The sequence below is a fragment of the Malurus melanocephalus genome, unplaced genomic scaffold (assembly GCF_030028575.1).
Source record: "Malurus melanocephalus ecotype Western Australia unplaced genomic scaffold, MMel_1.1 scaffold_212, whole genome shotgun sequence".
NCBI lineage: Eukaryota > Metazoa > Chordata > Aves > Passeriformes > Maluridae > Malurus > Malurus melanocephalus.
The window spans coordinates 957,335-978,425 of NW_026623444.1; the positions used below are offsets into that span (position 1 = coordinate 957,335).

General features: G+C 44.3%; 1 protein-coding gene across 1 annotated transcript; it reads right to left on the bottom strand.

Annotated features, from left to right (window-relative positions):
• Positions 1-343: 343 nt before the first annotated feature.
• On the bottom strand, positions 344-19,029 carry TMPRSS2 (transmembrane serine protease 2). The gene is made up of 15 exons (XM_057373986.1): positions 18,902-19,029; positions 12,845-12,999; positions 11,599-11,671; positions 10,325-10,520; positions 9,968-10,051; positions 8,647-8,766; positions 7,207-7,336; positions 6,714-6,824; positions 5,878-5,921; positions 5,077-5,251; positions 3,186-3,361; positions 2,140-2,235; positions 1,359-1,501; positions 557-709; positions 344-365 (listed from the first exon to the last, which is right to left on the bottom strand). The coding sequence occupies exons 3-15, from the start codon at positions 11,611-11,613 to the stop codon at positions 354-356; spliced, it is 1,455 nt and encodes a 484-aa protein (XP_057229969.1). The 5' UTR covers positions 11,614-11,671; positions 12,845-12,999; positions 18,902-19,029; the 3' UTR covers positions 344-353.
• Between the last annotated feature and the right edge of the window lie 2,062 nt (positions 19,030-21,091).

Genomic DNA, 21,091 nt, shown 5'->3' on the forward strand with positions numbered 1-21,091 from the left:
TCCTGCTACGGAAAATCTGAAATTAAATTGTGATTTAAATTGTCATTATAAGCCTGATTATCAAGCAGAAGTTACTCAACAAGAGAGAGACATTTCAGCAAGCAGCTGACAGAACAACTCTGCCAGGCACCACAGGAGAAGAAAGGTGCTCATTGTGAGAATCCTTCACTGATTAAGATCAGTCACTGTAGCCAGCACAGAGCCAAGTGTGCAATCCTTCATATTATTTTTAAAAAAGAAAAATCAAGGAGGAAAAATAAAATCAACTGCAAAGTGAATAAATATCCCAGGCCCCCATGGCTTCATTTATTCTCGTCCTCAGGAACATCAATTAGCAAGGAGAGAGAGCGTTGTCATCTGTTTGCCTGTTTGAAAGACAAAAACAAAACAAAAATCAGAGGTTCAAGTTCTATCTTAACAATCACTTGGATGCTGCCCAACAGGACAGCTTAGTTAGCAGACAAGTCACATTTATTTATTAATTTTTTTTAAAATAAAACCACATTTCAGGATGTGGAGCCTTTAAATTTACAAAAAGAAACTCAGGACATTTTACCTGCATGTTTTTATAAATCCARTCTGTAAACACAGTCATGTTCCCGTACACTCCGGGTTTGTTGGGGGTGGCACAGCCCGTGCCCCAGCTGGTGTCCCCAACCAGCCACCACACCGAGTGGTGGTGGGTCACCAGGGGACCTCCGCTGTCACCCTGCAGGGGACACAAACACCTTCAGTGAGTGACACAGCCACCAGGAGCACACGATCCATTTCACTCCAAGAATGCAGCTGCAGCTTCACAATAAATCTGCCCGCCATTTAGGGAGCCACTAACGCAAAATATGATCGTMATTTTGTTATTAAATGACGTCTGCTTCCAATAGGGATGAAAATCACCCTGCCCAGCACCCCCTAAGTAAGACTGGCATCACTGACTTTATTGCTCATAAGACAGTGCTSTGATTAATGACACAATAATGACAATAATGCTGGGATTATGAGGAGCATTTGATCACTTTCAAGTACCAGGTAACAAACCATCCTTGAAGCACGAAAAAGGGCTGCCTCACCCTCTTTGGGAATTCAGTGAGAACTCAGCACTGGCAGCCATTCAGGAGATGAAACAAAAGCTCTCCTTTCTAAAGGGATGCACCACCAAAGCCTAACCAGGTGTTAAGCAAATTTTAAATTATTATTTTTTTTTTTTGGGGGGGGGGAGGGGTGTAGGATTTATTTGCAATAGCAAAATCGATAGACAGACAGATAGACAGAGAGATAGACAGACAGATAATTTTAAAATCCTGCTAGCAAGGCCACAAAACCAATCAGCTCATTATTAACTATCACTAAGGAATAATTACCTGACAGGAATCAATTCCTCCTGCCAGGTCTCCAGCACAGATCATGGTGGGCAGAATCATGCCATTGTAGATAAAACCTGCATTACACCTCGAACGTTCTATCAAGGGCACYGCCACGAAATTCAAGTTATTCGATGTTTTACCTAGAATTGAAACATGCAGACAAAATTAGAGTGGTACTACAAAAATTCCCAGCAGCTGAGATGAAAAAGCTTCCTAGAAGCAGCAGGATGGGAATTTCAGATGTAAAAAGTCTACAAGAGGAGCTCCCCACAGTCTCAAGGGCCAACACCAGCTGCCAGCAATTCCCATATTCGAGCCTCAGTTTCCCCAACAACCCTTTCCCCATCCAGCACCTTTCTCATCCCAAAAGAAGCCTTTCCTCCCTTTCTCTTTTCCACTCATATAAATTTACTGGCATCGCTCTGTTTCAGCCTGAGGTGGTGGAAAGGAGCAGCTCCTGCCCTTTCCCACACCCACAGGACGGGCTTGGCAAACAGCCCTTGCTGTAGGAGGGGTGGCCCTGCTAGCAGGGGCACAGAATTGTTCCCTGGGGGAATATTTCTGGCCCCCAGTACTGATCTGAGGGTCCTTTGYAGTGCAACAAATCACAACGTGCTTTGAGACAAAATATCCTGGGTAAATACTGGGGGCTGAAAAATGGGTAAAAAATGGTGTATCAATAGATCTGGATCAAACTGCCCCATCAGCAACAGYCATTCACAGGCTGGAGAAGACCAGTTGGTGTAGAAGATCAAAATATTCCAGAAGCACTCTTTACCTCCTTGGTAYTCTGCTCCCCAGCCTGATATCCAGCACTGCTGGTTCGGCTGGAACATCATTCCTGGGTTGGGCAGGCAAACTGGCCTCACAGTTTCTGCAAAGCAAATGGAATAACAGATATTCAGACAGAATCTGAGATGAATTTGAACAATCCCTGCTTACACACCACRCATTTCCTCTGTACTGTGCATTCCTTGCAGGCAGACAAGGCAGGCAGCAGCAGAAAGCTGCCCTTTTTCTGAAGGGTACATGATCTGCACCTCAAATCTACCTAATCTGCACCTCAAAGTGAGGAACAAGCAGCTAATGGTTCTATAATAATTCATCAGGTTAAATGGAACAATTAACACCAGCTCTTCTGAAAAGTAGATGAAGAAGAAAACTACAGCCCTGAATTCTCCTTGCAAAACTATGCTGAGAATAAYCACAGCAAAAGGAGGATTTAGTGCTAATATATACAAGAAGTGTGCAGCACAAAAACCTGGAAAACAGACAATCTACCTGCTCTCAGCAGCAGAAAATCCCTTTTAGATTACTCCAGGTAGCTTTCAACTGATGCACAGAAATACAAAAGGCCTGTACACAAGAAGTACTTCAAGTTTAAATAATGGCTTGCTCTCTGTTTTGTACTGATTGCTTACAAACATCCTACATCTGTTTTTATGAAGGAACTTGTTGTAATGTTGAGTTCTGAGGGATTTTTTGACCATAATTTGACTTGATTTGGGATTTAATGCTCCACCACTGCATCTGTATTTGTCTGCACATGGAGCAGGGGCCAAACTGAATCACCATACAGCATTCTGGGGTAAAAGTACATTATTGACAAAAGCCCAAACTCCCTTCCTCTGTAACTCCCACAGATTTAAATAAATCCTACTCAGGAAATCAGAGGCTGTGCTCTCTGCCTCTATACCTTATCTCTAGGGTCATTTTGTGTTCTTCCTGTGAGTACATACAAGGATTTCTTGATGAAAATCACAAGTTTTAAAAGCTGTGCTCCTTGCCACTGCATTTTTCCCTTAAGAAGAGCAGAATACCTACCAGTAAAACTCAGTGGTGTCTCCAGCTTCATAAGAGCAACATCATTGTCTTTAGAGTCTGTGTCATAATCYGGATGGGAAATTATCTGTTGCACTCTGTACCCACTCCTGAAGAGCATCTCGTCCTGGTTCAGGATCCCAGCATAAACCCTCCAGCTGCGTGGGTCAGARAATCGCCTGCAGAACACAAAGAGAGCTCAGGTTTGCATCTCTGGTGATGAAACATGGATCAGGACCTTCAAAATATTGTCCTCAGGAGCTGTAGTCAAATGTTTGTGTGACCAAAAATGCACATGCATTTGACTACCTTTTCTGAAGAATAAGACAAAAAAAAAATTTCCAGATATGTAACTTAAGTAAAGCTTGGCTTTAACTTCAAAAATATGTAAAAAAAAAATAATCTTTGCAATGGGTTGAGTATCACTGTCCATCCCCTCAATCACTCAGCACAACAAATTAAATCTGAGACTGCAACACTGAAGTCTATTGATTTCCATGGCTGAGGGATCGGGCAGGCATTTCTGAGCTCTCACATGTCAGCGCTATCAGCAGAAGACAGAATTAGTAAAAACATGATCTAGCGAAAGAATTTCACTATCTTGAAAATGTCAGGGCTTTTTTAGGCTGGTTTTGGGTTTTGGTGTTTTTTGGTTTTTTTTTAATGTCAAACACGCTTGCTAGATGCAATTTAAGTAGCTTCTTGTGCTCCAGCACAGTTTAGAAAAGCTTAATGGAAAGCTTGCCACAAGTGTTAAAACTTCCTCCTTGAGAAGTGCCTAGCCACTAGTGCCTGAAAGTCACTCCACCTCCAAAAAAAGCCCAGATCAGGCTGAAAACCAGGTTTGTGCCAGCTGGAGCTTGGTTGCCATTCCCAAAGCTTTTGCACRCTACAGAGCTCAAATCCAGGCAACAAAGGAGGGATAAGATCTCCAGGTAGAAATCAACACTTGCATTCCTTTCTCAAGGTTAAGGACAAATATTCTTTCTTGCCTCAGCCTCAAACTGTGATCCAGCCAACCAACCATTGAAAATAAAAACATTAAAAATGTTTTTGATTTGTGGGTTTTCCCTCCAACAGGAGCAGCCACCTTTTAAACAAATCCTGCCCTTTACACAAGGTACCACAGCACCCTCAACTCTCCTTTAGAGTTTAAAAAGTACAAAGCATCGGCTATTTTTCTTGTTGATGGCTACATAAAGTGCTCCTTGGATAAGTATAAATCTATATTTAACACTGACTTGGACTTTACAGCCCTGTGGCATGAAGATATGAAGAAATAAATGGCACAGGCACCTTTAAATTGATCATATCTTCAGTAGCGTGTTATTTGAGAATTGTGGGGGGAGTTTTCTTYGGGTTTTCTCACAGTATAATTCAACATCTTCATGAAAACATCATAGTGCCTGGCATTAAATTTGGTGCCTTGAGTTTACACCTTACTGGTGGCTACCTGTGCTTATTTATTTCGTAAATAAGACAAAAAGTAAAACAAGACTTCCTGCAGAAATCTGTGCTCAACACCACCAATTTCATTTTGTAAATAAGACAAAAAGCAAAACAAGACTTCCTGAAAAAATCTGTGCTCAGCATCACTGATTTCATTTTGTAAATAAGACAAAAAGTAAAACAAGACTTCCTGCAGAAGTCTGTGCTCAACACCACTGATTTCATTTTGTAAATAAGACAAAAAGTAAAACAAGACTTCCTGCAGAAAGCAGACAATGAGCTGCCCCCAGCCTCCTCCAGAACCAATCTTCCCTTAATTCTTCAAACCCCTTCAAACCCAAACTGCTAGAGAGACAGAATATCGTACCCAGCACCTTCATGCAGGGCAGGGTGGGAGGAATGGGGTTTTAAAGGATGAATTGGGGGAGCTGAGAGGCAGACTCACCCTTCCACACAGTGTGCTGCTGTGACGATCCAGTGGCGGGTGATGATGGAGCCGCCRCAGACGTGGGTGCCCTGCACGTGGAGGCTGACCTGCCACGGCCACTGGCCCAGCACRGCCCCGCTGCCCCCCACGATCCTGTTCATGATGGTCGCGCTCTTGCTGGACAGGCCACACTCTGCAAAGTCAGATCCACACRGGGCTCAGTGAAAGAGAGAGCTGGAGATGCGCCCTGGGCAGAGGGGAGCTCAGCCTGGTCTGTGGGACACCCCACAGCTCAAACCCTGCCCCACGCCGAGATCCCAGCTCTGTCACAGCCTAAACCCCCATTAAACTGCAAACAGCACCTGGCAGCGCTGCCCTTGGCTCCCCACAAACTCATGACACTGTTCAAGAATCCTTGGCTGTGCACACACCTCTGTGCTGAGCACAGAGCAGCCAAGAGCAGGGAGCTCCTCAGGACAGCCATCACCATCAGGAGGGCACTGCCCACCCCGTGGCTGAATCTGGGAGAGAAAAGGGGCCACAGACATCCCACAGAGCTGCTGGGGAGGGATGTGGAGCTTCACAACAGACATTTAAAGGAACYGGCAGCAGCAAAGACAAAACCAACTGGGGATGCAATGCCCTCCTTGTCTCCTCTCCCATCCTGCTCCTTAAACTGCTCTGTTTGAAATTTGGGAACTAGAGTTAAACCACTTGCCCACCCATAGACAGCAATTAATGCCAGAGGTCCAAAAGGACTCCCCAGCCAGAGCATTTCAAAGCACAAACAACAGCAGTCCAAAAAAGCCGGTGAGTTACCTATGCAGCGCAGAGAAACCACGTTTCCTGAGGCACAGGAATCACTGCAAGAAAAATAAAAAAACAGACAGGATCTTAGGCCCACAGTGAAGGAAACAGTGAGCAAAGCCCACCTTCCAGCTGCTTCCTGTCCTTTCCAGCTATGTGCCCCGCCTTCAGCTTCATCTTCCTGCAGAGTTCTCTCCTTCCTTCTCTCTCTCCAGCTACCCTACCAGCATCATCTGGCCTCCACCACRCCTTACATTCACCAAAACACCCAAAAGGCACAGTGCAAAAGGTTTGTCAGCCTATTGAGAAGCAAGATGAAGAAATGAGAAGGTTGAGCGGATTTAGGAAGTCATTGTAGAAGAATCTAAAGGGAGTTGCAGGAAGTTTGCAGGCACAGACATCTGCAGGTTTTGAAACTGGACACTTCAGAGTTGTTTAATGAGAATAAAAAATGATACTTTCCCCAATGAAAGATCCAATTTTGCATGCTGTGACTGAGAAAAAGGCTGTGCCAGATGCTGTGAATGTGTTACAGATCACAACTATTGTCACCACACACAAATCCCTGCTGATGGTCAGAGAGCCCTAGGAAAGCACCTTTGTCATGGCAAAAAACACAGAGGAGGCATTTTTTCTTTTAGAAGAGGACAGGGAGGATGGAAAAATGACAGCTGTGTTTTTAAACAAAAGAACAGTGGCTGCAAAGAGATTAAAAACAAAACCTCGTTGCCTCCAACAATCCCTGCTGAAGGATGTGCTTGCATTACACTGCAGGCAGAAACTCCACTTGTTACAGCAGCCAAGCAGACCCCTGATAAAAGGAGAGAGGTTGTATGAAATAAAGATACCTGCTGTACAGCTTTTTGTACAAGTCTATGTTCCCAGCGCTTGTGTTCAGCTTCATGAAGCTCTTAAAGCTGGCCCCGGGCGCTACCCCACGACTGTAGAAATAGGTGTCTCTGCAAAACAGAGAGGCCACTGTGAAACCCACGAGCTCCAGGGTTCAAACATGAAACAATCAGCTGTGCCAAGACAGAGCTTCTGATGTGACAACAGCAGAAACATTTATTTTTGGTTTTAAGTGAAGGCAGAACCCTGGCGATGCGGCRCAGCCAGAGTCTCGGRTTTTTTAAACATTTGTCAAGTTCCWCTTCCCATCAGTCACTAGGTTAAAATAGYATTTTTATCTGATATGCATGCACCTCGTGCTACAGGGCAAGGTGAAGAGATGCCTTTGCCAGCAGGTTTTCAGAGCAAAGTCTCAGACACATCAAAAACAGCAAGAGGGGAATTTTAACCTTTTTCTGTGCCTGTGCAAAGGCTGACAGAGGCTGCACTTACGYGCTGTAGCCCATGTCTTTGCATGCGATCTTCCCATAGTTGTCATTCCAGTCATCGTGGCAAACAGGATACCAGGACTTGCTGACAGGTGAATAAACTTCCAGGATAAAATTTGGTCCAAAAAGTCTAACTGCCAGAAAAGGAAGACGGGGAAGGAAAAAAAAAAAAAGAAACCAAGAACACCACACGCTATTATTACTGCTTTCTCTACTTGGAAGTAGTTACCCATAATATCCACTTTATGTATGAGCTGATGTTAATATAATGCTGCCTTCTACTCAAATTCTGAGTAAATATCCAGTAGAATATGGAATATGGCAATGACTTAMTTCTTTTCATGTAAGGCAATTTAAAAGGACTACCAGCTTTAAAATGCAAGTGTACAAGATAAAGCTCATCCTTTTGCTTCAGCTTTTATGCTCAATGTTCTCTTTTATAYTTTACCACTGAGAAAGACCACAATAGTCAAAATTTTCTTATCTTTTATCTATGCAATCAGATATTCCTTGATTGATCAGATACTGTGYATAAATAAAATATGATCTATTGAAAAAGAATTTATATTCTCTCTTAATACACCAAATTTCTTCATAGAAGCCCTTGTGGAGCGAAAATGTAACCAGGAGCAATTAGCTCTGACATTCTACAGCCCATTATGCATTTATTCGCACAAGAATGTAATAAAAAATAGTTCAAGCAAAAGAACAGATTGAAACAAGCTCCTCCAAGAACCCATTATCCAACCAGATGGAGTGGAACAGCTGCAGTGCACACACCAGAAAATGCTAACCCTGCATGAGACATGGGCTGGATTCAGTTAACAAAGGGAAGAAGAGCACAGCTGAATTTTCCAGTGTGTGGCACTGGCACAGCAAAAGATGCCAAAGCTCTGGAATGGGTAAATCAARGATATTTTCACCTTCTGCCTTCAGCTCTGCACTAAAGCTACCCTTGATATCTTTTCAGTTCAAAGCAATGATCAGGCCAGGCTTTCTTACACAAATCAGTTATGAAAGAGTTGAAGATCTAAGCTGAGAATGARGAATGCAAAATACATGAAAAAAGACAATTTTGACTGGAGACCACCGGGTTTATGTTACCACCCGAAGCTTACTGAGAGGTCAGCACTGAGTGYTCCTTCCAGAGACAATGCTAAACTCAGCTCTGCACAAACCCCACTCAAATTAAAAGGTAACATTTAAAAAACTGACRCAAAGTCAGGGCAGTTTAAACCCCTGAGCCAGGCATTTCATTTCAGCTTTTCAGTCAGGTTGCACACAAACCGAATATTTATATACRTCTTTCAAAGCATTCGCACATCCTATGCAGCTTTAAAGATATAGCTGGGGCAAAAGCAGCCTTGGGCAAGCTGTGGGTGAGGCAATTTGCCCAAAAGCCCTCGCAGCTGATGCAGATTTTTTCCCCAGCAGTGTCACTCACCACAGCGGTTCTCGTCCTCCCCGTTGGGGCAGTCGCTCACTCCGTCGCACCACTGCGAGGGCGGCATGCACACTCCTGAGGATCCACACTCGATCAGCGAGCTCAGACAGTGATTCTCTACTGCAGGGAGACAGGAACACAGCCATGGAGCTGCACAGCTGAGAGGCAGCTGGGTCTCCAGGAGTTTCCCAATTTGGCAGAGCAAAGCACGGGAAGCGGCTCTAAAGTGCAGAGGCGGGAGGGAAGGCAGCCTGCCACTGCCAAAGATGGATTGCTCTGTCCTTTGTGATGCTTGTCAGATCAAGCCACTGATGCAGCTGATTGGATTTGGGCCACTGGCCTCCCCTGAATTATCAGGCACCATTAAGTTGTCAAAAAGGAGTCAGCTTTGCACTGGCAAAGCGTTAACACTCAGAAAAGGAGGAAGAAAGTGAGTGTCTCAATTMTACAGTTTTGCTGTCATTTAAAACAAGGTTACGTTCACCCTGCACAAATCAAAATAAGTCAAAAAATACCCACAAAGTCGCATCCTAATAATTCTAAATTAAGTCMCTTGAAATCATAGAACRGTTTGGGTTGGAAGGARCCTTTAGACATCATTTTAGTTCAAYCCCAATGCAGTCAGCAGGGACATCTTCCACAAGATTTCTCTTGTTCTTTCCCTGAGCAGAACAAGAAGGAGAGGCTCATAAAAGGAGCAAATCAGCTTTTAGTTTCCTGCTTTTTTTTAGAAAAGCAGCTTTCATTGAAAGGGAAATCAACTCAGCACAAGGCAAACTTCACCTGAGCTGAACAGAACTGAACAGAACTGGTCCAGCCCAGCTCCAGAGCTCTGTCACCCCAGCTGRGGATGATTTCCAAGGCCAACACATCAGCCATGGCACAACTTACAGCGCTGAGACAGGCTGGGCTCACACAACATTAACACAAAACCCACAGAGAAACAAATAAATGGATGTAAATTACTCCTGCTCCATACAGATCCCATTTTACCAAAACAAAACACATCTTGATGGTTTACACTCCTGCAGTCCAGGTACACACACTCACTGCAATCCCCTCTCTTCACTTGAAATTAACTGAAGCTCAAATTTGGTAACAGCAACGTTAAAAAGAAAGAACAACAAAAGAAACCCAACCCACAAACAAAACTAAGCCATTAGGAAGCAACATTAGGTCATCTCTTAGGAGATAAGGAACAAAGATTTTCCTGTCCTTAATTCAGCATAAAATGTAGGATGAGAATGTATATTTCTAACTTTAAAAGCTTAATACATCTTTTCTTTCAAAACAAAGCAAAAAGAGAAGAAAAAWAACTTACCAAAATACCAGATGAAGAAAGCAGCAATTGCACAACAAATTACTATTAATATAGATAATAAAATTATTATGGTTTTCCTYAGACCTGAAATGAAAGCAAGGGGGAAGAGAGAAATCAGATTCGTGAGTAAGGTAATTTCCACCCACCAGCACTATGTATTTGACATTAAAATCAGCCATTTTTAGCCAGAYTTTTCTCCATCCCACCATCCTCCCTCCAAAACACCCAGCTGCACCAGCACCCCAACCAGCTGTTACTTCTTCATCCGTGAGTTGGAAAGGACGGGTTTTTTCCATTGTTATTTTGCTTCAACAGGGTCTCAAGCCTGAAATTGGAAGAAATCCCAGCAAAACTTACTGGCTGCACAAGTTCTCCTGGGTGGCTGTGCTACTGGCCTGGTGGACTGGTGGGTGGCGACCCTGGGGACGAAGCTTGGCACCGAGGGAGCGTTTGTGGCGAAGTACTGGGGGTAAGGATTAGCACCTCCTGCCTGCCTGGCAGMGTAGACGGGCTCTGGCTGAAAGCCCCGGTTCTCGTAGCATGGCGGAGGACCCTGGCGGTGGGCAGGGAGGAAGCAAGAGAAGGGGAAAAACAAGGCWGGAATTAGGAGAAAATTTCAGAGCCCTGCTCTGTAAAATAGACCCTGCACGCAGAACGCTCATTGGTGATTCCAGGTTACACAGACAAAAAGATTCGCAGCTCATGCCTAAAACACTCACCCTGCACAAACCAAAACGGGCCAAAAAACCACCCCTAAGAACACAAAGTGTCATCCTGATAGCCCTAAATGAACTCCCTTAAAATCACAGARTTTGGGTTGGAAGGAACCTTTAGACATCATTTTAGTCCAACCCCAATGCAGTGAGCAGGGCTGTCTTCCACTAGATCTGACTTCCTCTTTTCCTGAGCAGAACAGAAAGGAGAGCAAAAAACAGCAAAACTGGGTTTTAATTTCCTGCTTTTTTTTTAGAAAAGCATAATAAAAATGATAAATAAAAATAATAAAAATAACTCAGAGTGAGGCTGGAAAACCTCTGAGATCAGTTTCCTGACCCACAGCAACCCATCCTAAGAAGGATTCCTGAGCCCAGCTCTAAGCTGTTTGCATGAACGCTTGCCCTGGGACATCTGACAGGGTAGAAATAAACAGCAAGGATGGCTGTGGGCAACACCATCACAGAAAGAAATGCTGACAAGTGGCAGCCTTTGTGCAGCTCCAGGATAAATGCTTATGCCCCATTTCATGCTGTGACAACACCAGGTACACMTAAGCTGTTTCTGACACACACTGGCCTGCAACAGACTGTGGGATATTTATCCCGGGAGAGTTTAAGGACTAATTAAAAGCCATTTTAACCTATCCTACCAAAACAAGCTTAAATGAATGAAAAGCATATGATCAAAAGCATGTCTCCTAAAAGTATCTGAGTGCTTCAAATGTTGGTTAATTGAAGCCTCTTACACCTGCTTCACTTTCTTTCTGCCAAAAAGAAAACAGAACGAATACTCCATGTTTTAAAAAACTACTTAAAGAGGACATCACCCAGTAGGCTCTTATGTGTGAAGAAAAAAAAAACATTAAAAGAAAAAAAAAATCAGAGAGGGATATTGTGAATATTGTGTTTACTTACTACAGTAGAGGTCATTTTTTTCCTTTGTCAACAGTACAGAAACAATTCAAGTGTTGGGAAGCAAGGTGTGAACCTGTGCAAACAAACAAAAAAAGAAAACAATCACAACCAGAGGCTTTGTCCAGATTTCTTTGTCAGTCTTCCCTTTGGAAAAAGGCCAAATTTGCAGAAGGGGAAAAAAAAAAAAAAAAAAAACAAAAAAAAAAAAAAAAAAAAAAAAAAAAAGGAAGTGTTTGAAGAGGGGGTACAAATGAAGGTGCAGCATGAAATGAGATCTCAGCAGGCTCCCAAGGCAAGGCTGAGGATCACACAGTGGCAGCCATTCATCAGCACGAGGGCAGCACGAACTGAGAAGGTTAAATCAGGGCTCACTCTCGCTGGCAGAGAATAAAAACCCTGGCAGGGACCCACGCGGTGCCAGCGCCACGTCCAGCTCGTCCTGCCTCTCTCAACACTTACTCACGTATCGCCCTGAGGTTTGTGACACAGGAACCAGCACAGGGGCGAGGCACTGGGAAACACAAACTCAACCAATTCGCTTGGAACACCACAGCCTGAAGTCCCCACACGTTTTTTTCACTCTTACGTGTCCCCAGCAATTGTTTTCTTGGCTGTGCGTCGCAGCCACCACACCAAAAACAGGGGCAGAATCACAAGGAGTCACAAGGACATGGAAGTTTGGCAAACAGGGTGAAAGAGAGGAGCTGCATCCAGTGTTTTAAGCATCCAGCGGTTTGTTTTAAAGTTAAACATTAACGCTGAGCAAAACCACYGATTGCCACAGACACGAGAAACACAAAATGTTTGCTGGTGCAGATCTAAAATAGACAGTTATTAAAGACACCTCCACACTGAATCATTTCAATAAATATTGCTATCTGCTGAATCCTCTCATGTTACTCTACAAGAACAAAAGTGCCTCAGTCCTGCACTAAAAAATAATTTTCCCCACCTTGCAGAGCAAAACCCTGCACCCAGGCACACTCCAGCTGCATCAAGGCACAGCATAATTCAGGCCAAAGTAYAAAGTTATTTTTCAGAACCTCCATCAAGGCACCATCTCACCCAAAACTGAGCTGCAGATTTCAACAGCTGCTTGGCACCTTGAGCATGATGATTCCCTGTGCTACCTGACGAAGGGGATGCTGGTATTTTTTTATCAGTGCCAGCACAAAGGTGTAAATAATGCCCTGCTGAGCCTCTTTGTGTGGCACACAGGTGAGAAATGAGTCCCATTCCTACTCACAATAAGTCCATCAGACTGGTGACCRAGGCTCCAGGATTTCTGCTCTGTTTTATGTCCCATCCATCCTTGCCCAGCTCTTCACAGCCCCYGGGAAGTGCAGCTCTGCCCCAACTTAGAGACAAATGTCACAGGAGGATATTTTTGTTCCTTGTTTTCTGAAAAAGAGAGGAAAAAAAGGGTTAGGAAGTCTAGTGATACCAGTCAGAAGTGGTGATTCTGGGGTGAGCCAACAGGTACCAAGGGCAAAAAAAAAAATTTCAATTTTTTTTTTCCCATTACCATTTGAAAGGCTTTGCAAATTAGTAGAGAAGAATGTTTCTCACTCTTTTTTGGGAGTTTCTGGGGGAGTTGTTTTGGGGGTTTTTTTCAAATGTACTGAGGAAAAGAATACCTGTTGTTTAACTGGCTCTCAATCATCACTCCCAATTTAGTTCTTGTTAATCTATTTCCCATCTAGTTTCTGATTAATAATAATTTTCTGTTATCACTGCACAAAATACAGGGAAGTCATGGTACATACAGATTTCCATGGTGTTACAAATACACATCTGTCTGTGTTTTAAAACTACACGAAACCAAAACCACCAAACTCCCGTTGKTTCTGCAAATGTTTAAGGCAAAAATCAATCCGTAGCATCCAATAATGATATAATCTGGTTTTCCTGAGCACACATCACTCCCACACTTCAAAGTGTTTTACAAACACATCAAGGGAGCTGCAACAACTTCTCAGATAAGGAAGCTGGAGAAACAAACTGATCTGTCAAACACTCCCCATCCCAACAACTGCAGAGCTGGGACTGGTCTGCCTTATCTCAGTCCAATACTTTGGCTTCTAACTCATCTCACACATCAGATAAATTTAAATAGACCATTTAAAATTATCATAAACCCACTCTGATGATGCAGAGGAGTTCAGTGGGAGTGTACAACTTCCCTCTCACTGCCTTCACTCCTCCTGATGGCTGCTGAGCTGTTATGGCATTTTACTGGGTCTATCTGAAAAAACAAACTTCAGGATTTCTTTAAAGGGAGCTGGAGGCAAGGAAACAGGGATGGAGCTCCCCACCAGAGCAGGTGTCACAGGGTACCAAGGGCTTGAGGGTTGGCTTCTTAACACCTTCCAGCTATGGAAAAAATGCACCCAAATAATAAAAGGCACCCATCAGTCATAGGCAGTCAAATTCCTGAACTTCAAAAACTCCAGTGCAGATAGAGCAGAACCAGCATTTGGATCTCTAGCAGCACAGAAGGTCCAAAACTGTGCTTTTCTTTCACAATTCAAAGTACAGGGATAAAGCTATTATTTCTAATGACAGAGAGAAGAAGAGCAAAAAGCCACCACTGACCCAGCTCACTGATGAATAAAGCAAAATGTGCTGCCTCACAGCTGGCAGCTGCTACTTGAACTATCTCACGTATTCCTTAGGAGGGTTAATATTAATCTTATGTCAYGGGTCATTAAGATTAAAGAAACACATCATGATTTCCAGTAAATTTGTCAAAAATTAAAACAAAAAAAGAACAAAGAACAATGCCAAAATTGAARCTATCAGATTGAATTTGTTTTGAATTGATCTAATAGCTTTTTTTTCCTTAGCTCTTCTACAGATTTCTGCAAAGCAGCTATTTAAGCAAAAGTTGCAGCAGAGCTGGTCTGTGCTTCGTTTGACAAATCCTATTTAATGGGATATTGAYTTCCCAGACTCTCAGCCCTCCAAAGGCTCATCCTTCTCCCTGCCACAGTGACAATCCCCCTGTGCCCCGGAGAGGAAAGCACCGAGCACAGACCTGAGCTGCTCAGCTCTACATGGTCTAAMCCCCTCACCAAATTTTGGTGAATTTTGGGCAAAAGCAAGGCAAAACCTTTGCTTTTGCCTCATTACAGCAGCTTCAGCTCAGGGCACCTTCACACCTCCCRTGTCCTTTGCTGGCCAGGAGCCACCATCTCAAAAATGGCAACAAAAAGAGTGAAAGACAGAGATTTTTTATTTTTAACCAGGATTTTGTAAATGACACTAGAACTGCTGCCTTTTACCCTGGCTTTCCGTGCAAGAAATWATAATGGGATTTCCTTGGCACGCACCATGTTGCAATTGTTAATTGGTTTCCACAAGCTTTTGAGCAGAGATCCCTATAAGCTGCTTCCATGGACAAGTCAATAGGATGGAATAACTACCTCCAGATATCCTAATCTGACTGTGAATCCAACTGGCCAAAGAAACCAGGGTTATATTGCAACAGCTTGCTTCCTGCATTTACATATTGCTCCAATTCATATTTTGTGCTATTTCCTGAAACAGAAACAGCATTAGCTGTTTGCTAAGCTCTATGATAGTTATCAACAGCTAAGGAAAAAAAAAATCAAGAATCAAAAAACCAGGTTAGTTCTTCACAGTTGAACCTGCGTAAAAGCAACCACGTGTAAACAAGACAGATGTAAGAGGATGGAACAGTCAAAAACCAAACAAATGAAGCCAAATTAATCTTCCAGAAGGAGGAAGCATAAAAGCATCCAAACATTCTAGATGAACATGACTAACACACTGCGTCACATTCAAAAAATTCCCTGTATCAAGCAAATGAACAAACCAACAAAACAATTTAGATAGCAAAGGAGTAATTTCAGTGCAAAGCTCAACCTTAAGAAAGGGCAAGCCAACAAATTATGGCGTTGATGATGCTAGAAAGGAAATACGATTTCGTTTTTTTTTTTTCATTCCCAAACGTTTTATGACCTTCTAGAAGTTTAAGCACAATATAACCATGATATGATGCTRGGGAGGAAATGTTAGTGGGGCAATAAAAAKAAAAAAAAAATGGAGAGGAACAAAGAGATGATTCCAGATTCATTTTCATGATCTATTCACAGAGCAATTTCACAGAACACTTCCTGCCCTGTCACTTGGACGAGAGGAAAGAAACRTGGTCAATATTCCTATTTAACAATCAGAACTAAAAAGTATCATGACTTGCAAATGAAGTATAAAATAGTTTAAAAAAATCCAGTTATGAATTAAAAAGGAAAGGAGGTAAACAAGATCTTTCCTTCTCATTTAATTAACAAGATTTCCTTGACACTTCTCCAGAAAGTGGCACTGAATATTTTTATTGAGATGATTTTTTAAAWGTGATTTTAATTTACTCCATTCATCCTCTGGCAGGGATCAAAGAGAAGTTGATTGAATGTCTCAAAGTCATGAAAATCAGGGTCCTCCAGTGTCCTGGCCCTTTAGCCAACCTTCTCAGCAGAGGTGAGCCCTRCTCAGCATGCCTGGACAGTTACATCACGAGTATTCCAGAGAAATACATGAGACTATGCAAATATTTACATGAAAGGTTGCCACAAAAAAAACCTCATCCTTCTCATAGCTCCTAAAAAATAGCTTTGAAACTATTCTAGATTAGCTCSTAAAATACCATTATGCTGTACAACTATTTATCAAGAGGTGTTAAAACACAGTGCCTCGTGATAAGCACTATCAGCAGCATCTCAATGAAGCCCGCAGCGTTATTCCAGAGGCCAGGAAAATGAAATTAAGTCTATTTCCACATGCAAAAAAAAAGAAGGCATTAAAAATCTCTGAGCGTAGCAGTCTCATTTAAAAAAATTATAGGATGCCATGCTGATATTGCAAATAATTGTCTATGATTATTATCMTCTGTCTGAAAAGAGACATCAACATCAAATTATCAAATTTGATCAAAATCAAATAATTACATCATGTACTTTGTTAGGAATGGCGCAGTGGGGAAGGAGGCTGAAATGCTCTTTTTTTTCTTTTCACTGAGTAGATGATGAGTGCACAAGACTCAACAAAACCAGACATTTCTGAAATTAAAAGGACCAAGATCCCAGAAGAAGCAGGAGGTTCTGATCTGGTAGGGCATGGACCCATTGGTCAGGCAACAACTGCACAACACAGCACCCATGGCCAGAGCACAGCAGGAGCTGGAGAATGCAGCAGCAGCCAGCCTGGCCTTTGAATTTTCACTTCCCCTACACCACATCCCCGATTTTACCTCTGCCTTTCCTCCGTGGCAGAAGTAAATAGTTTTCTGGCAGAAGCATATTTGCTCACGGTCTTTGTATTTGACTATTACCTTCTAGCAGCATAATTTAAGTGTCTGTCTACGTCACTGCAAGTCTCTGGCAAGGAAATAAACCTCACAAGAATACTTGTTGACCATATTTGAGCTGAAAATTAGTATTATATGAATACAGCAGCACTGGGTGCCCACACTGCAGAAAAATAAAACCCGGCAACATTAACAAATCCAAATTATTTAGATACCTGTCCAGGTCAGCTATTTTTAACCTGTGACCCACAGGTCCTGAGGAGCTGCAAACCACTTCTAAGAGGTCTGTGGCAGATAAGAGTGAAAAGCAAATCTGCTGGCACAAGGTTTGGATTCGCTCCACGGGGAGGCTCGTGTTGCCAGAAATGGTTTCGGGATGCACACATCAGAGAGTGGGGGAAGCGCTGCTGCRGAGCACAGGCACCGCTGAGCCACCACCCTGACACTGGAGCTACTCAGCATGGACCAGTCCCAGACTGGCACAAGRGGAAAAGCCCATATCTTCAGGACTGGTGACTCCAAGACAAATGTTTTGACCAGCATCCCAGAATAATGTGTTGCTTTGTTTTTCCATCAACATCCAGGAACGTAGTTCCGACTTATTTCCATAGGCTACTGTGATAGAGACGCTCTAGGCTGGCTGTCTATGAACCAGTAATGTTAACAGGGTAAGAAGGAAAGAAWGAAGGACAAAAAGGCACATCAAGTCCTACTTAGACATCAAAATTTATCTTAATCTACRTGTCTTTTGGTTGTACATTTACACCTGTAGGTAAAAGCCACAACTTGCCATTTTTCCAGTTCATTGATATGTGCCACACACAACATCCACCTCTTTCCCACCCAATATTGCCCTAAATGATGCAAATAATCCACGCTCCTTCCTTCGGCTCTTTCTAAAGCCCCAGAGACTTTTGTGTCACTCAGAGTAAACAGAGCCACTTAGGACAAAGGCTCAGTGTGAGAATTGTCCCTTAAACTCATAAACACCCACCCACCCAGGAAGCTGAGGCTGAGATTCGAGTCCAGGTAAGCAATGAACATAAAGCCACCTGCGGGGCGGTGTGGACTGGATTCATTTCAGCGAGCAAAGCTTTGGCCCAGAAGTTACAATGCCACAGCTCTCCCAAAAGTTCTTCTTAAACCACCTGACCAAGCTGCGCCAACTCTCACCAGAAATCAGTGCTTTTGCAAAATAAATAAATCAATCAATAAAGCATGAATACACATTGAAGAGGCCCCAGAACTCGACGTTTTTCTGGTTTACTCTATGAGTGACTGTTCGCTCAGTGACCTTGAAGAAGTTGCCCAATCTTTTACCCTTCATCACCAAAGCAAGAGATGGACAAGCTCCACCTGGAGCGGTGCGGGGAGGGCCGGCGCTGGCTGAGCCCTCCGCACCTTCCCCCTGCTCCTTCTCACTGAATCCACGGCACCCTCGGACCGCTCAGTTATCACTGAATCCACGGCACCCTCGGACCGCTCAGTTATCACTGAATCCACGGCACCCTCGGACCACTCAGTTACACTGAATCCACGGCACCGTTCCACCCACCTCCTTCCTCCGGGTAACTTTGGCTCCCGGATTCCCCTTCCACCTCCTTCCTCCGAGTAACTTTGGCTCCCGGCTATCCCGGCTGCCCCATCCACGTTCTCCCGGTTTCCTTACCCGCCGGCCCGCGGGGAAGCGCAAGTTTATCACGCTGCATCTACCGCTGGAGAAACGGCTGAGGAGAAGGGGCGAGCGGGGAAAGAGGGGGAAAAGCCGCGGAGAGGGGCGAGCTACCTCCCCTCTTGGTTCTCAATCATCCGGCGCCTCCTACCCCCGTGGGATGGGGCTTCCCAGGCTCCGCCGGGGTCCCTCCTCATCCCCCAGATCAGAGAGAAAAGGCAAAACCAGCAGCGGCCGGGATGGCGATCCCACCCTCCGCTCCCTTCCCGGTGGTTCCCGAGGGGAAGGGGAAGCGCAGCGCTCACCTGGGGCTGCCGGAGCGGCCCGGGCCGGCTCGGGAGGGGATGGAAGGCGGCGGAGGGAGCCGGGAGCGGGCGGTGCGGCCGGGGAGGAGTCTCGGWGCGGGGCAGGGCAGGGGCAGGTGCCGCAGGTGGATGCGCCGCCCGGCCCCTTCCTCCCGCGGCGGGCGGGACCCGGCGCTCCCCGCGCCCGCCTCGCTCGCCCCGAGGCACCGGCGGCTACCGACCCCGGGGCGGCTCTGTCGGCTCTGTCCCTCCCTTCCCCAGCCTGGGGATCCTTCTCCCCGTGCCCCCAGCCCTCCTSCTCCTCCCGCGGGGGTTTGCGAAAGCAGCGAGCCGGAGGAAGCGAAGGGAGCCCGGCAAGGGGCAGCCCCGGGGGGATGCGGTGACGGAGCACTCGCCCTGTAAAACCCCCGCGTTTGGCTTCTGCTGCTCCAGCCCAGCGTGCCCTGGYTCTGCCCTGTATTTTAACTCGCCCATTGGCCCCTGCTGGCCTCCGTTTCAGGGTGTCGCAGGCAAACAGGGAGTCACAACACTTCCCTGAACAGGGCAGGTCAGCACCTGATAAAGGCTGCTGGTAAAATACCGGCCGGGGCAAATGACTTCCGTTTTCTTTGCCCTTTTTTAGGGTCATTTAATAACGGGGCGCTCTGGAAAATTACTGCTACCTCAGTGGCCGCGTTACTCACAAAGCTCCGGTGACTTGTGCCTCCTGTAGAGCAGACCTACAGTGAGGAGAGATTTTTCTCTGCCAAAGCTCAGCTCCACGGCCAAAAAAAAAAAAAAAAAAAAAAAATCCACTCATATCCTAGAACTTCAGGGTAGTACTGGAAAAGTAAGTCGGCAAATGAAGATATTCCACTCACTGTTAAGAACAGCGCCAATTTAGTTGCAATATTGCTGCATATTACGCTTAACATCTCTGTGTGGAGACTGCAGATAAGGCAAAGTACACRCGTTTGGCATGCAAGTGTCTGGAATTTGTTTGTATTTCCAAATGCATATCAAGAAATTGTATCAAGCTCACCAAGATCKTACCTTCAGTATTTTTCCAGCTCTGTGTGTTTATTTAAAGAGAGCTATGAATCTTCCGACCCTTTAGATAAAAACTTAATGYGTATTGTCTAAAACATCTTTAGTTTAGGTTTTTCAGCTGCACTGTTTTGGGGGCTCCTTCTGCTGCTGAGCTCCCAAAAGGAATCAGTGAGATTCATCAGTTTTCCAGTATGGATTCAATTGTAGGAAATTTATCTCAAATTTCAAAAATTTTTGCAAATTTTTACCCGAAAAGGTAATATAATCCCAAGACACAACCAAAACATCGCATTGTCACCCTCTGTGGTTATCTAACGTGCMCACCTCTGTGGCATGTCCTTGTCTTTAATCTACAGCAAGAGATAACATTCAGAGGTGAGAGATATTTTAGGTTTGAAGAAGGGTGCCTGGTCATAAGATTTCCCCGTTAAATTTCCTTACCAAGATGCAGAAAAAAGTCCCTGCAAATTATTAGTTGTCATTAGTGCTCACAAGAAGAAATCCCTCCAGATCTGTTCTGATCTACAAGAGAAGATAAATATTTMTATTATTTGCAAATTCACGTATTTTTTATTTAAAAGTTGTTTGGAGGTCGTGTGCTCCTGTACTGGTGTCTTGTTCCTCTCTCAAGACATATATTATAACCTAATAACTTATAATTTAAAAACTGTATTTTTTTGTGTTTAGAATATCCTTGCACTTGGTTTGGATTTGTTCAAATGTCACGCACGATTGCTACGGATAAAAAGAGAGATATAAAAACTACAGACTGGTTCCTGTCAGTCTGTAAGTAGCCACCTGTACKGTGTGACATCAATTCAGGTGCTACAAGCAGGAATTGGGCAGAAACACAGGGCAGCAGGTAACAAATGCGCTGTGCTGCTCTGCCAGGGGAGTTAAAAACCCTTTCGAGGACCTGGCGTTGCTTTGTGCGCTTGGAAACAACACCAGACCTGCTGAGGGGGAAGATTCAGGGCAGCCGGGTTAAAATGAATGGAACTCTGCTTAGTTACAGCCTWGAAGATCTGGGCACAAGCCAGCAGCTCGGTGATCACCGCTGTTAACACCTTTTCTTCTCAGAGGGGGCTGAGCTGGTCAGTGAACAGCGCATTCCCTCTCTCTTTTCCCCGGTTATTCCCTCTTTCCTGGCTGCTGGTATCT